Source organism: Vipera berus (assembly GCF_964194415.1).
Source record: "Vipera berus genome assembly, chromosome: 17".
NCBI classification, from domain to species: domain Eukaryota; kingdom Metazoa; phylum Chordata; class Lepidosauria; order Squamata; family Viperidae; genus Vipera; species Vipera berus.
Genome location: NC_138220.1, coordinates 2000756 through 2013267, shown reverse-complemented (window position 1 = coordinate 2013267; position 12512 = coordinate 2000756). Strand labels below are relative to the sequence as shown.

Below are 12512 nucleotides of genomic sequence, written 5' to 3'. Positions count from 1 at the left end.
ACAAGTGGTGTGGTTGGGCTCTACTTACATTCTCAGACTGAACAGCCCCTATGCTGGTCTGTCAATCAGCCGCCTCTTTCCCTACTTAAATCTATTATTTAAAATTGCCAGGGCTAAAATCTCTCTTCGTTTTTACAGATCTTGCCCAGCTCATTGACGCAATACTGGGGGAAAAAAAATCCTTCTAAAATCTCTTAGAATTGCTCCCAATCAATCTGGCCCATACTTAGCTAGAGGCAGTAATGTCAAAAAAAATAAAAATGAAGCAATTTCTGTGAAACTCGGCAAGAGAGAACTTGTATCTATTGTTAGTCCCTTTTTTTTAATAAGCTCTCTCCCTTTTTTGTTATTAAATTCCTCCTTTTTTTCCTCTGCTTCAATTAGCTGCCCCTTGCAAATGCCCGCAATAAGGAGATAGCAGCAGCGTGGAAAGTTAGAAATGACGCTCTTTAATGTTGGAAGATTAAGAAAAGAAATACTTCCATTTGTAGAGAAAAGTGGTGTGCATTTGCACTAGTGGAGAGAGAGAATTAAATGGGAAATAGATACACCGATTATTACTAAAGATGTACCAGACTATTTCAAAAGAAGACTGTTAATTTGTTAAAGCGAGTTTTTAAATGTCTGGCAAGGAAATTTCAACCTTTCCCCCCCCTGTAAAATTTAATTTGCCATCTATCTTGAGTTCTGACATAAAATTGGCGCAGTGCAGCAGGGATCTCTTGATTTCCCCGTGGTTCATTAAATTGTTGTGTCATTCCTGGGTTTTGAAAGAAAAAGAAATTGTTTTGCATGTTTAATCCATGCAGTTATATCCTCACACATCAAAGCCAGCTCCGGGGTGATTGGCAGGCAGAATGCCAGCTTCGGCAATCGATTGACACCTTCCCCTGTGAGCAGCTGGGGAATATTTATTGAAATTTCCCATTTCCCCCACAAGTTGAAATGTTCCCCCCAAAGTCCTAAGAAGCTACATGTGAATTGGTTGGAGAATGCATTAACAGGGAGAGCAAATAGATGGCACGATCAAATGAGATTTTCAGCAGGATCTGCCGCCTCAAGTCATTGAACACCATATTGGATGCAAGTGGAATATAGTAGAAACAGGACTATACAGGGTAAAAAAAAATATTCTGCTTTTCGCTTCCCTTTTTTCCACAGGAGGCTGATACGGATGACAACCAGGGCACCCTGGACTTTGAAGAATTCTGCGCTTTCTACAAGATGATGTCCACCCGGCGTGACTTGTACCTCCTCATGCTCTCCTACAGCAACCACAAAGACTTCCTAGATGCCCAGGACCTCAAGCGCTTTCTGGACAGCGAGCAAAAGGTAGGCGTGAAGCTATCGGCCCTCCCAGCGTTGTGCAGCCCTCCGATTTCCTGGGTTTTAGCAGCCGGCACAGCCGCAAAAACAAACGCAGGCCTTGAACCTTCGTTAAATGAGTTTTTGCCCCACTTTTACGACCTTCCTTGCTGCGGTCGTTAAGCGAGTCAGTCAGTCACACAGTTGTTAAGTGGAATCTGGCTCCCCCATTGACTTTGCTTGACAGACGGTCGCCAAAGGGGATCGCAGGATCCCGGGGACCCTGTGACCGTCATCGGTAGGAACCAGCCTCTGAATTTTGATCCCGTGAAGACGGGGATGCTGCAACGGTCGTAAGTGTGAAAACCCGGTCATAAGTCACCTTTTTCAGGGCCGCTGCAGTTTTGAACTGTGCCAAGAAAGGGAGCAAAATTCACCTAACCAATGTGTCACTTAGCGACAGAAACCTTTGGCTCAGTTTTAGCCGTACGTTGAGGACTACCTGTACTTTTTTTCTCCTTGCTGCCTTTCTTCTTTTGCTTGGTTTGTAACCTTGCCTGCTAAGCCATTTCAAGACGGCCTGCGACGTTGTGAATTGAAGCAAATCCTGATAAAATTGTTGCCCTCAATTAAATGTCGGGGTTCTGAATGACCTCATAAGATCCAGATAGGTTTTTCTGCTTCTCTCCCCCCCACTTTGTGTTAAATGATTCATCCTTTCTACTTCAGCTTGCTAGATTCTGCCACTAGGCACACCTGGCTGAAGGGTATTTATGCCCTGTCAGTTAACGGTCCGTGCACCGTTCTCACAACTCTCCAATACAATGTCTTTTCTGTGTTTCCACATTGATTTACTGTCTGCTTTCCAGTGGGCTGAGCGCCCAGCCTTACCCAGATCCATTTATCCTGGCCCAGCGCTCGGTGTCAGCTAAAGATTCCAGGGCTTGCATTTCAATATGCTTGCGAAGCGATGACTGGATCAGTTCATCTGGGTTGCATATTGCTATTTGGAATTTTTTTTGGGGGTAGAGCTGTGTGCTATGAGCCATCCCAAATTGATTGGAGTCAGAAAGTGTCCAAGAGGGAGGGAGGGATGGAGGGAGGGAAGAAGGAAGGAGAAATGAAAGAGGAAGGAAGGAAGGAAAAATGAACGACAAGGGAAGGAAGGAAGGAAAAAAATGAAAGTAGAGGAAGAGAGGGAGGGGGAGGAAGGAAGGAAGGAAAGAAAAATAAAGGAATGGGAGAGAAGGAGGAAAAATGAAAGCGAAGGGAAGGAAGGAAGGAAGGAAGGAAGGAAGGAAGGAAGGAAGGAAGGAAGGAAGGAAGGAAGGAAGGAAGGACAGACAAATGAAAGAGAAGGGAAGGTTGCATGGCTCAGGAATTGTGGGAGCTGAAGTCCACAGGTCTTAAAGTCGCCAAGGTTGGGAAACCCTGCTATGGAACTTGAGAATCTGGCCATCACAATATGGATGCCTCCTGGGATGGCATGGGTGGCGTTATCCCGCCCCACCATTGGCATTTTACCAAAAATGACCTGCCTGTGGCTGGCAGCTTGTAGGGAAGGTCCACCCCCCTGCATCAAAGGATGAGAGGACCGTCTCTTTGCACGACGGGAGGAAACGAACCCTGGACATGGTTGGAAAAAGGGGGGGGGGAAATCCACATTGCAAGACCCCTGGACAAAATGTCCCTTGAATGCCCCAATTTGTCTGCATCACCTTTCTTTTCTTCGTTCAGATGAGCGACGTCACCAAGGAACACTGCTTGGAAATTATCCATCAGTTTGAACCTTGTCTGGAAAACAGAGAGCAGGGAGCGCTGGGGATTGACGGTAAGCTCCCTCTTGCTTTTACCAACAAACTCGATCACCTTGAGCAGGTGGGATGTTTTCATCCACACGACCCAAATCTGGGACAGTTCTGTGTGCTCGCAAATTCTGGAGCTGCGTCCATCCCACGGAGACCTGACATGTGTTCAAACCGAATATGGTGTCTGATCCTCGTTTGTGAGAAACGGGCTTGTTTCTCTCCCTCATCCCCTTAATTTCTCCCCCTCCCTTTCCCCCCCCCCCTGGGTTTGCTTTCCAAAAGTTGCTTTTTACGGGCCTCCAAATTGTCCCAGTTTAATTGATGTACAGTGGTTTGATTTCAATTGAAACATCGGTCAAACGTTGCCAATTCGGTAGGTCCGCGGCATTCGTAAATGTTTTCAACTCAGACAGACTCCAGATCCGCAAAACAACAGTCATAACTACACAAACAAAATGAATGTTTGAGTAGGACCTTGAGACTGCCATGTTGGCTTCCCTTTGGTCCCCACGTTCCACCCCACCCCCCACCCCCCACTCTAACAGACCTTCCCCCCCCCCGCCCACACACACACAAAATTGTCTGAAGCTTTTGCTTTACGGAGATGCTGCCTTCATAAAGTATCGATTCTGTGCCGCTGGATTAAGGTAGGGTCAGGTTTGAAAAATGAGTCTGCCTTGTTGATTCTGATAAGAAATCAGGGAAGGAGAACCAATGATAAATGGAGATGGATGGAGAATCAAGAGCCTTCTGACTTGGGAGGAAAAAAAATCCTACATAAAATTCTTTGTATAAAAAAAAAGGTGTGTGGGGGAAATCCATGGCTATTAATTCCATCCTCCTTCGAATTAGCTTTCTGATCTCTATCAGCCTTCGGCTAGACTGCTGCAACGTGTGTTGCCTAGGGCCGCCCCTGAACTAAGTTTGGGAGCCTCAGCTAGTTCAAATGTGTCTACCGCCTCTTCCTGGTCTTGAAGAATAAAACTCATCTCCTAGAGACCGTGTATTTTGGGGGAGGGGGAAAAAGCATCGCTTTGCGGGGAAGACGTAGATATTAGGAGTCACAGCCCCGAGTGCGCTTCCCATCAATGGGACCACTTTGGCCTTAATCTTCCACTTTGTCTCTAGTTCCTCCTTCAGGGCTCCACATTTCTCCAGCTTCTCACCCTCTTTCTTCCTGAAGCTGCTGTCACCCTCCAAGAGGAAGGCACATAATGGGGTGGCTGTAGACCCAAGTGCTATGAAAGTTGTGTGTGCCGAGATTCAAATTAACTTCCTATTTTTTTAAAAAAAAAAGTTGTTGATGAACTTGCAGGCACAATGCTCTCTCTCTCTCTCTCTCTCTCACACACACACACACACACAAACACACACACAGCAGAGAGACATACATTTGCCAAGCACCCAAGGTGAGATCATTGTAACAGGCTTCCAATCCTTAGTTGCTAGGTAGTCTGTAGCAACAAAAAAAATTGACATAGCTGTGGCCACCACCCAAGAGTGCAGACAAAAATCAAACTGGAGAAGAAACACACACACACACAAACACACCAAGCTGTGGTTGGGAAGGATTAGGAAACAGCCAGAACCAGACTGAAACCCAGGGGGGATAAAATCAGTTCAGCCAGTTGGAGACGATGAAAGAAGGCAACCAAAATCGAACCATTAGGCCTGGGTGAAGAAGAAAAATTTAAAGTTTTCAGCCTGGCTCTTGGAGGAGAGGGGGGCGGGGTGTCTGTCTGGGGAACCCAGAGGGAAAGCATTTGAAAGGACTCGTTCCAACTCTGTTCCCACCCACCCCCACCCGCAAGCGGGCCGCGTTCGAAAGGCTGTTGAACAAGCTTTTGGGGAAAGCTTCAAGAGCTTAAAGCCAAAACACTCCACTCTCAGAAGCAGCTTTATCTATCTCAGCCTTTTTCTCCTGCCTAATTAGTTCTCCGTGGACCCAGCTGGCTCAAATGCCATGGATGATGGTTTGTGGGGTGGGGGGTGGTTTAGATGCATTTACTGGCCTGGATAATAGAGCACAGCCTTGTTTTAATCTGACTTTCCACTGGCTTGGTTTCTTTGCTGAGTTTCCAGCTAGACGTGTGCTAGAAGAAGGCGAGAGGGATGATGCTCAGAGTATGTACATGTATTTCATCCGGCAGTGACCGCGATGGGTTTTCTGCATTACTGTGGATTTTCTCTCAGTGTCGATGTAATTAAACCTGCATGTAATTACTTGAGCATATTTAAGACTTTGTCTTGATAATTATCCCTCTTTCTCTGAGAAGTTAAGCATTCAGGGGTGGGGGTGTCTGGTAATTCATCCTCCCCCTCTGTCAGTCATTCTGACAGGGAAATTATGCTATGACTTCAGAACTAGAGGACTCCGTCCCTTGAAGACGCATCTCTCTAACTTGAGTTCTTTGGCTCCTCCATCCTTTATCTTCCAGAGGTGCCTGGAATCCCAGAAACATCAGCCAGGATTGACAAGGCTCTGGGCATTCCTAATAATTCCAACGTGGGGTTAAGGAGGGTCTTCCCCCCACCCCCCACCCGAAGGCCCTTCTAGAATAACCAGACCCCTGAATTTTCCTTTCTTTACAGGGTTCACCTCTTACATGCGCAGCCCTGCTGGGGACATCTTCAACCCTGAACACTACCAGGTCAACCAAGACATGACTCACCCTCTGAGTCACTACTTCATCACCTCGTCTCATAACACCTACCTCATGGGAGACCAGCTGATGTCCCAGTCCAGAGTGGACATGTATGCCTGGGTCCTGCAGTCCGGATGCCGATGCGTGGAAGGTGAGATTCGGGAGGGGCCCACTTTCAATTGTCCCATTTGGAAATCCAGCTGTGTTATGGCAAAATGCCACAATTTCCTGTTAGAGAGACCCACAAAGCTGTGGATCTCTCTTCCTCCCTCCTCTGTCTCTCTCTCTCTCTCCCCCTTTCTCTCCCTCCCTCTCTCTCCCTCTTTCTCTCCCTCTTTCCCTCTCTCTCCCTCTCCCTCCCTCTCCCTCTCCCTCTCTCTCTCCCCCTCCCTCCCCCCTTCTCTCCCTCTCTCTCATTTTTCCAGACCTTTTGTGAAGAAACTTGCACGATTGGGGAAGCTATAAGGAAAGAGAGTTGGGGCAAACTCCTGGCGGTGGCTTGGCCAAATGTAGGGCTTTGTGTCCTAGCAGGGGTCTCTGTACCTAGAGCGAAGTAGTCAGGGGGATAAGACCAGCGGCTGTAAGCACACTGTAGTTGAATGCGACTCTCTCCAGGAGAGAGTTTGGGAGGGTCTTTTGAAGGCATCTAGTTCACCTTCACTCAGTTTTAACTTTTCCCCTTCCTTCCCCCATTCACCTTTTTGTTTTAAACAAATGGCTTTTGGCTTTTTTTTTGGTCCCGTTCTTTTCAAACCAGCTTGGCCCCACTCCCAACTAAGAAGAGAGACTCAACTATCTATCCTGAGAAACTAGCCTGTCTTTCCGGTTGTGCCTGGAACCCTTCAGATCGTTCTCAGCTCATATGCCAAGCATGTTCTCCAGCTAGTCCTCCAGCCTCTGGAAGTCTTTCCCCATCAGCAGCTTTGAAAGTTGGCCTCTCAAAGCCCCACAGGTGTACTTTTTGGCGTGATTTTTGGGCTCCAGACAGCAACTACGTAAACCAAACACAAGATGCCCAGGTCTAACCTCCCAGTGTCTCTTTCCCCATTACGCAGTTGACTGCTGGGATGGCCCAGAGGGCGAGCCTATTGTCCACCACGGCTACACCTTGACCTCCAAGATCCTTTTCAAAGACGTGATTGAGACCATCAACAAATACGCCTTCCTCAAAAGCGAGTATGTGTTTTCCCTCTTCCAACCAGAAGACTTTTGTAGACTGCGTGTAAACGTTGACGGCAGCGATGGTAGTATTTGTCTCTTAGTGTTTCTTGTGGGCTTCCCTGATCTCCCCCCACAGGTACCCCATCATTTTGTCCATCGAAAACCACTGCAGTGTCACCCAGCAGAAAAAAATGGCCCAGTACCTGGTGGAAATTTTGGGGGACAAACTGGACTTGTCTACAGTCAACAATGAGGACCCCAATGAGCTGCCTTCCCCGGAGATCCTCAAGGGGAAAATCTTGGTTAAGGTAATCCAAGATAAAATTAGGCACAGATCAGATTTGGTCGGCGTCCCCGGTAGCCAGGATGTGGCCCACATCCTCCTCTTGATCTCTCCCAAGGATGTGGTCGCTATATTTAAGCCGAACGTGTCCTGCCTAACGGCCAATTAAAATCAAAAGTCAAAGTCAATGGACTTTATTTAATCATTGACCAGCCTTAGGTAATACAGGAGATAAAATAAGATCAAAGGTGAGATACAAACAATAAAAGAAGGGAAGGGAAGGGAAGATCGAATGTAGCCAGCACTGGTGAGGCCTACTTAGTTTAGGTAAATCACCTTGAACCCAGACCATTAACACTAAGGCACCAGGGCAAAGCCATCATAAATGAAGCTAGAAAAAGATAAATAGTCCTGGTTTATTACTAAACTTGGAGCAAGTTTAATCAAATCATTTTCACAAAACGTGGCAACGCCATAAAAGAACACGTCAACCCTGGGGGTTTTTAAGAAGAGATTGGACAGCCATTAGTTTGAAACAGTATGGGGGGTCTTCCGCTTGAGTAGAAGACCTCCACGGGCCCTTCCAACTCGGTTATTCTGATGCATGTGCAGAGCTGATTCCTGCAGGTTTTCAGGCTGGCATTTCAACCGCCTGTGAAGAACAGGAAAAAGGAACCAAGGTTATTCTACAGTAAGTTTGGGTAGCAGTTTCCTAACCGGAAAAGCTCTTTAACCCATCCAGAAGGTCCATTTAAATATCCAAAATATCAGCTGGCTCGTGGGGGGGGGGAAAGCACCTTTGGGACAACAACTTGGACGACTGAGAATCTCCATAGACGTTTAAATATCAAAAGTTGCTTTTTGCTTTTTTTGTTTCTGGAATGAATGCTAACGGACACAGATTGTGTCACCCTGGGCCACGCATCACAGAGCAGACGCTGGGGGGGGCGGAAAAATTAGCAGGAGACAGATCTGAACTGTGCATCAACCTCTGACAGGCATTCATAGGTAAAAAGCCGCCACCAGGGAGCTCAAAGTGAACCACGCAAAAGACAGTTGTCTTCCAGGGCTGTGCTTCTGTCAGGTCTAATTCAATTTCCCTTTTTCCCCCCAACCGGGAGCTGCCAAAGAAGACCAATTGGGGGCAATCTTCTCCGGATCTTCTGATCCAGCCGCTGGGCTGTGGGCGCTTTGACTCTGCTCGGCCAGCCGGCGTCCCGCTGCCTTAATAGAACATTGGAAGGCCTCCAGAGGTGGAACACAGATAGCCCTCGGTTTACGGTAGCTCGTTTAGTGGCTGTTCAAAGTTACAACAGCACCGAAAGACGTGACTTGCGACCGCGTTTCACACTTAACGGCCTTTGCGGCATTCCCACGATCATGTGGACAGAATTCGGACGCTTGGCAAGTGGCCCGTAATTACGATGGTCGCCGCGTCCCTCTGTGTGTGTGTGTGTGTGTGTGTGTGTGTGTGTGTGTGTGTCACGCGATCCCCTTTTGCAACTTTCTGACAAGCCAAGCCAAGGGGCAAGCTGGATTCACTTAACAATCAGATTACTAACATGGGGCTGTCTTGCTTAACAACAGAAATTCGGGGGCACCATTGCGGTCGTAAGTTGAGGATAGATCCAATCTACTAATTGGCCATCCTCATCGGACATTTCAATTCGCCGTTTGCATTGCTGAATCAGAGATGCTCCAGGAGGTTGAAGTATTAACTAAAAGGAGTTGTAATTAACTTTAATTCATTTGCCTCTTGGTTCCTTCCAAACTTCTGATTATATATATATAATCAGGTCTGTTGCTTTTTACGCTGCCGGAGTTTAATTTCTTTTCCCCGAAGAGTTTTAGACGATCTGTGGCAGCTGCCCAGTTCTCGGTGATTAGATTTTGGGAGCGGAGTGGTGAGGATCAGGGCTAGCTTTTCCCAGCGACTTTGGCCTCTCGAAAGCAATCCATTTCCACTCAGCTTTGATGAAGGCTTCGGACTCTGCATTCCTCACAGAGAGCCCAGCTTTTCTGCGCCCACCGATCAATCTTAATACCCTTCTGGGATTTCGTGGCGAGAATTATCGATCAATAAATAATATTTCTCGCAGCCCTGCTTGAAGCTCTCCGTTTCTTCGAGCCGAGGTTTAGCTAGAAGGAAAACTACTTGGCCACGATTAGAAGCCACGTTAATGCCTACCTCAAGAGCAGAGGGAGGTAATACTCTCTTAGTGACTTCCTGGCTGCTTCTCGGTCGTTTTCCTTGGCAATCCTAGGAAAGCAGTTTTCCCGATGCTACTTATGGATCATTTTCCACGTGCCACTGGGTTGCTAAGTGAGGAAGTTGTTACGTGGGTTTTGCCCCCTTTCACGGCTTTTCTCGCCACAGTTGTTAAGTGAATCACTGCAGTAAGACGGCTGTTAAGTGGATCTGGCTTCCCCCTTGTGACTTTGCTTGTCAGAAGGTCGCAAAAGGGGATCGCGTGACTCACCACCCCCACCGGGACACGGCAACCGTCACAAATATGAGTCAATTGCTAAGTATCCGAACATAAATCACGTGACCCTGGGGGTGAAAGTGGTCATAAGTCCCTTTTCCCAGTGCTGTTGTAACTTGGAACCATCACTTAAATGGACTGTTATAAGTTAAGGACTATCTGATAGATGCAAGAATATCCCACGGTGATAATTTCACAGAAAGCTTCTTTTAAAAGAATAAAAAAGTAAATGAGGAGCAATGGGAAACTTTGGAAATTAATAAATATGAGGGGTTTTTTGGGGGGAAACCAATGTCCCCCTGCTCAGCCCTCTCCTTCTGTTACATTTCCTGGCTTATTAGCCCGGCACTCTTGGGCCCATGTTATTCAGCCCAGTCACTCTTGAGCCCATGCTTCCCCCCCTCCCCCAACCTCTCCTTAATGGGCTTGCTTCAATAAGCACGCAGGGGGAAACACAACTTGGGAAGGATGAATTATATGCAAGAGATCAATCAACGATATTCTTCCTTTCATCTTGTCACAGCCAACGGGAGCGCCAGTTGGCCGTTGGTGTTTATTCCTTTCCTAATGGCGCGCTTTGGCATTCTAGGGGAAAAAGCTTCCGGCCAACATTAGCGAGGATGTTGAAGAGGGCGAAGTATCCGATGAGGACAGCGCAGATGAGATGGACGATGACTGTAAGCTAATGAACGGGGATGTAAGTATTGAAAAGCAGGAATGCAGAGTTCTTTCTTGTTGACCAAACCCAACGACGTTAATGTTGATCTGGGGAAGAAGAAGGAGGGAAAATGCTTTTTTGCCAAGATTTTTTTTTAGAAGCATATGAATGCCCTGAACAGAATAGAAGGGATCTTGGAGGTCTTCTAGTCCAGCCCCCTGCTCAAGCAGGAGAATCTGTACCGTCTCAGACAGGTGAATGTCCAGTCTCTTCTTAAAAATCTCCAGGGATGGAGCGCCCACGATTTCTGGAGGCAACCTCTGTTCCACTGGTTGATTGTCCTCACTGTCAGGAAGTTTCTCCTTAATTCCAGGTCGCTTCTCTCTTTGATCAGTTTCCAACCATTGTTTCTCGTCCCTCCCGCTGGTGCTTTGGTGAACAACCTGGCCCCCTCTGCCTTGTGGCAGCCCCTCAAATATTGGAACACTGCGATCATGTCACCCCTATTTCTTCTTTTCTTTAGACTAGCCAAACCCCAAGTCCCGTAGCCGTTCTTCATATGTTTTAGTCTCCAGGCCTCTGATCATCTTAGTTGCTCTTCTCTGGATTTTTTTTTCCAAACTCTCAACATCTTTTTTGTGATACGGTGACCAGAATTGGCTGCAGTATTCCATGTGTGGTCTCACTAGGGCTTTATAAAGTGGTAATATTACTTTGTGTCATCTTCGTGAAGTTCGTATGTTCTCGTTTGTGTCGAGGTGCTTGTTTCAAACTTCTGTTCAGAGACCCATCAGATCAGATTTGACAACTTCTTGAGAATTCTGAACCCAGGTTTGATCTTGGAGGCACAGAGCCTACCAAAACTCTTGCCTTTAACCATTTTCATGGAGGAGAACCAGTCAACTGAATTAAGATTTTTCACCAGGGAGATAACGGAGTAGCAGCTTCTCTAGATTTCCTTGTTAGTATATTTATTTTCTGAACCGCACTTTTCTTTGTTTCAGCACCTTGGACAGTGCCCACCCCTGTCAAAAGCCAGAACACACCAAAAAAAAAAAGAAAGAAAAAAGAAATCTCATCCCAATTGCTGTCCCACCCCAAAATTGGTGCTTATCTACTGGATACACACTGCTTATTTCTAGGTGTTGCCAAATGTAATAAATCTAATTGAAACCTTGGAAGTTTCCCCCGCTGGGGTTATTTTATATCCCTCCAGCTGAGTTTGAACGGTAACTTTTAGCAGCGACCTGGGAGAGAAATTGTCTTCTCTCCTTCGGTCCAAATCCTAATGCAAACAATGTTAATTCCTGTGTTTTGTGGTGTTTCTTTATTAAAAAAAAAGATGGCCCTATTTTTTCCCCTCCAACTCCATCTTCATTAGCTTGTAATTTGTTCTGCTTCTGTTTTTCTTATTAAAAAAAAAACCAAACCTTTGCAAGCAAACATCTGGATGGCCAGCCGTGAATGGCTAGTTATGCTCACCAAGGGTACACCCAAAGCCAAGAAAACGGCAGCTTGTTTTATTTTTGAGAGCATTAATTGCCATGTGCTTTGGCCAATTAAGGAAGCCAGGGTTAGTGCTCTTCGGAAAGTACAGCTTGCTCAACGGAGGACGCAAAACCGAGCGAGAAGTACGACGCAGGCTGCGAGCCGTGTAACATGCAAGTTTTAGCGTGCCCTACTTTTTAAAAAAAAAACAACGCAGAGGCAAATCTAATTTTGCTATCTTACTCTTTGAGTCTGCTGGCACTGACTGTGCAATTCTTGAGATGTTTGGCAAAACCCATCAGACTTCATTTGTTTTGACATTTACCTTGTGCTCAATCCAAAAACAATTGAAGAAAAAACATCTGGGAACCACTAATCAAATATTCATAGGCTTGTCACTCAAGGAACGCTATGATTGTGATTGATTTTTAGCGGCTTGGTTAAACCAAAGTCATGTTTGAAGTGCATATAGGTCATAAAAATACCTATGTAATATAAGCAGGAGACTGTATATTAGCCTGCTGAGAAGAAAAATGTGATTAATTTAACTTTGGGGTTCACTTGCTTCTTGCTTTCCTTCCTTAGTTCACTTTTACCAGTTACAAGTAGCCTTCACCTGCGACCACAGTGGAGCCCAAAATTTCTGTTGCTAAGCAAAACAGTTGTTAAGTGAATTTT

At 46.3% G+C, this 12512-nt stretch overlaps 1 protein-coding gene across 1 annotated transcript in view; it reads left to right on the top strand.

The window, feature by feature from the left end:
* PLCH2 (phospholipase C eta 2) overlaps nt 1-12512 on the top strand; it is a 106705-nt gene that overhangs the window by 71360 nt on the left and 22833 nt on the right. The window contains exons 9-14 of the mRNA XM_081341458.1: nt 1162-1332; nt 3043-3136; nt 5706-5909; nt 6814-6934; nt 7056-7227; nt 10278-10385. Coding sequence (XP_081197584.1) covers nt 1162-1332; nt 3043-3136; nt 5706-5909; nt 6814-6934; nt 7056-7227; nt 10278-10385 — 870 coding nt within the window. The remainder of the gene's footprint in view (nt 1-1161; nt 1333-3042; nt 3137-5705; nt 5910-6813; nt 6935-7055; nt 7228-10277; nt 10386-12512) is intronic.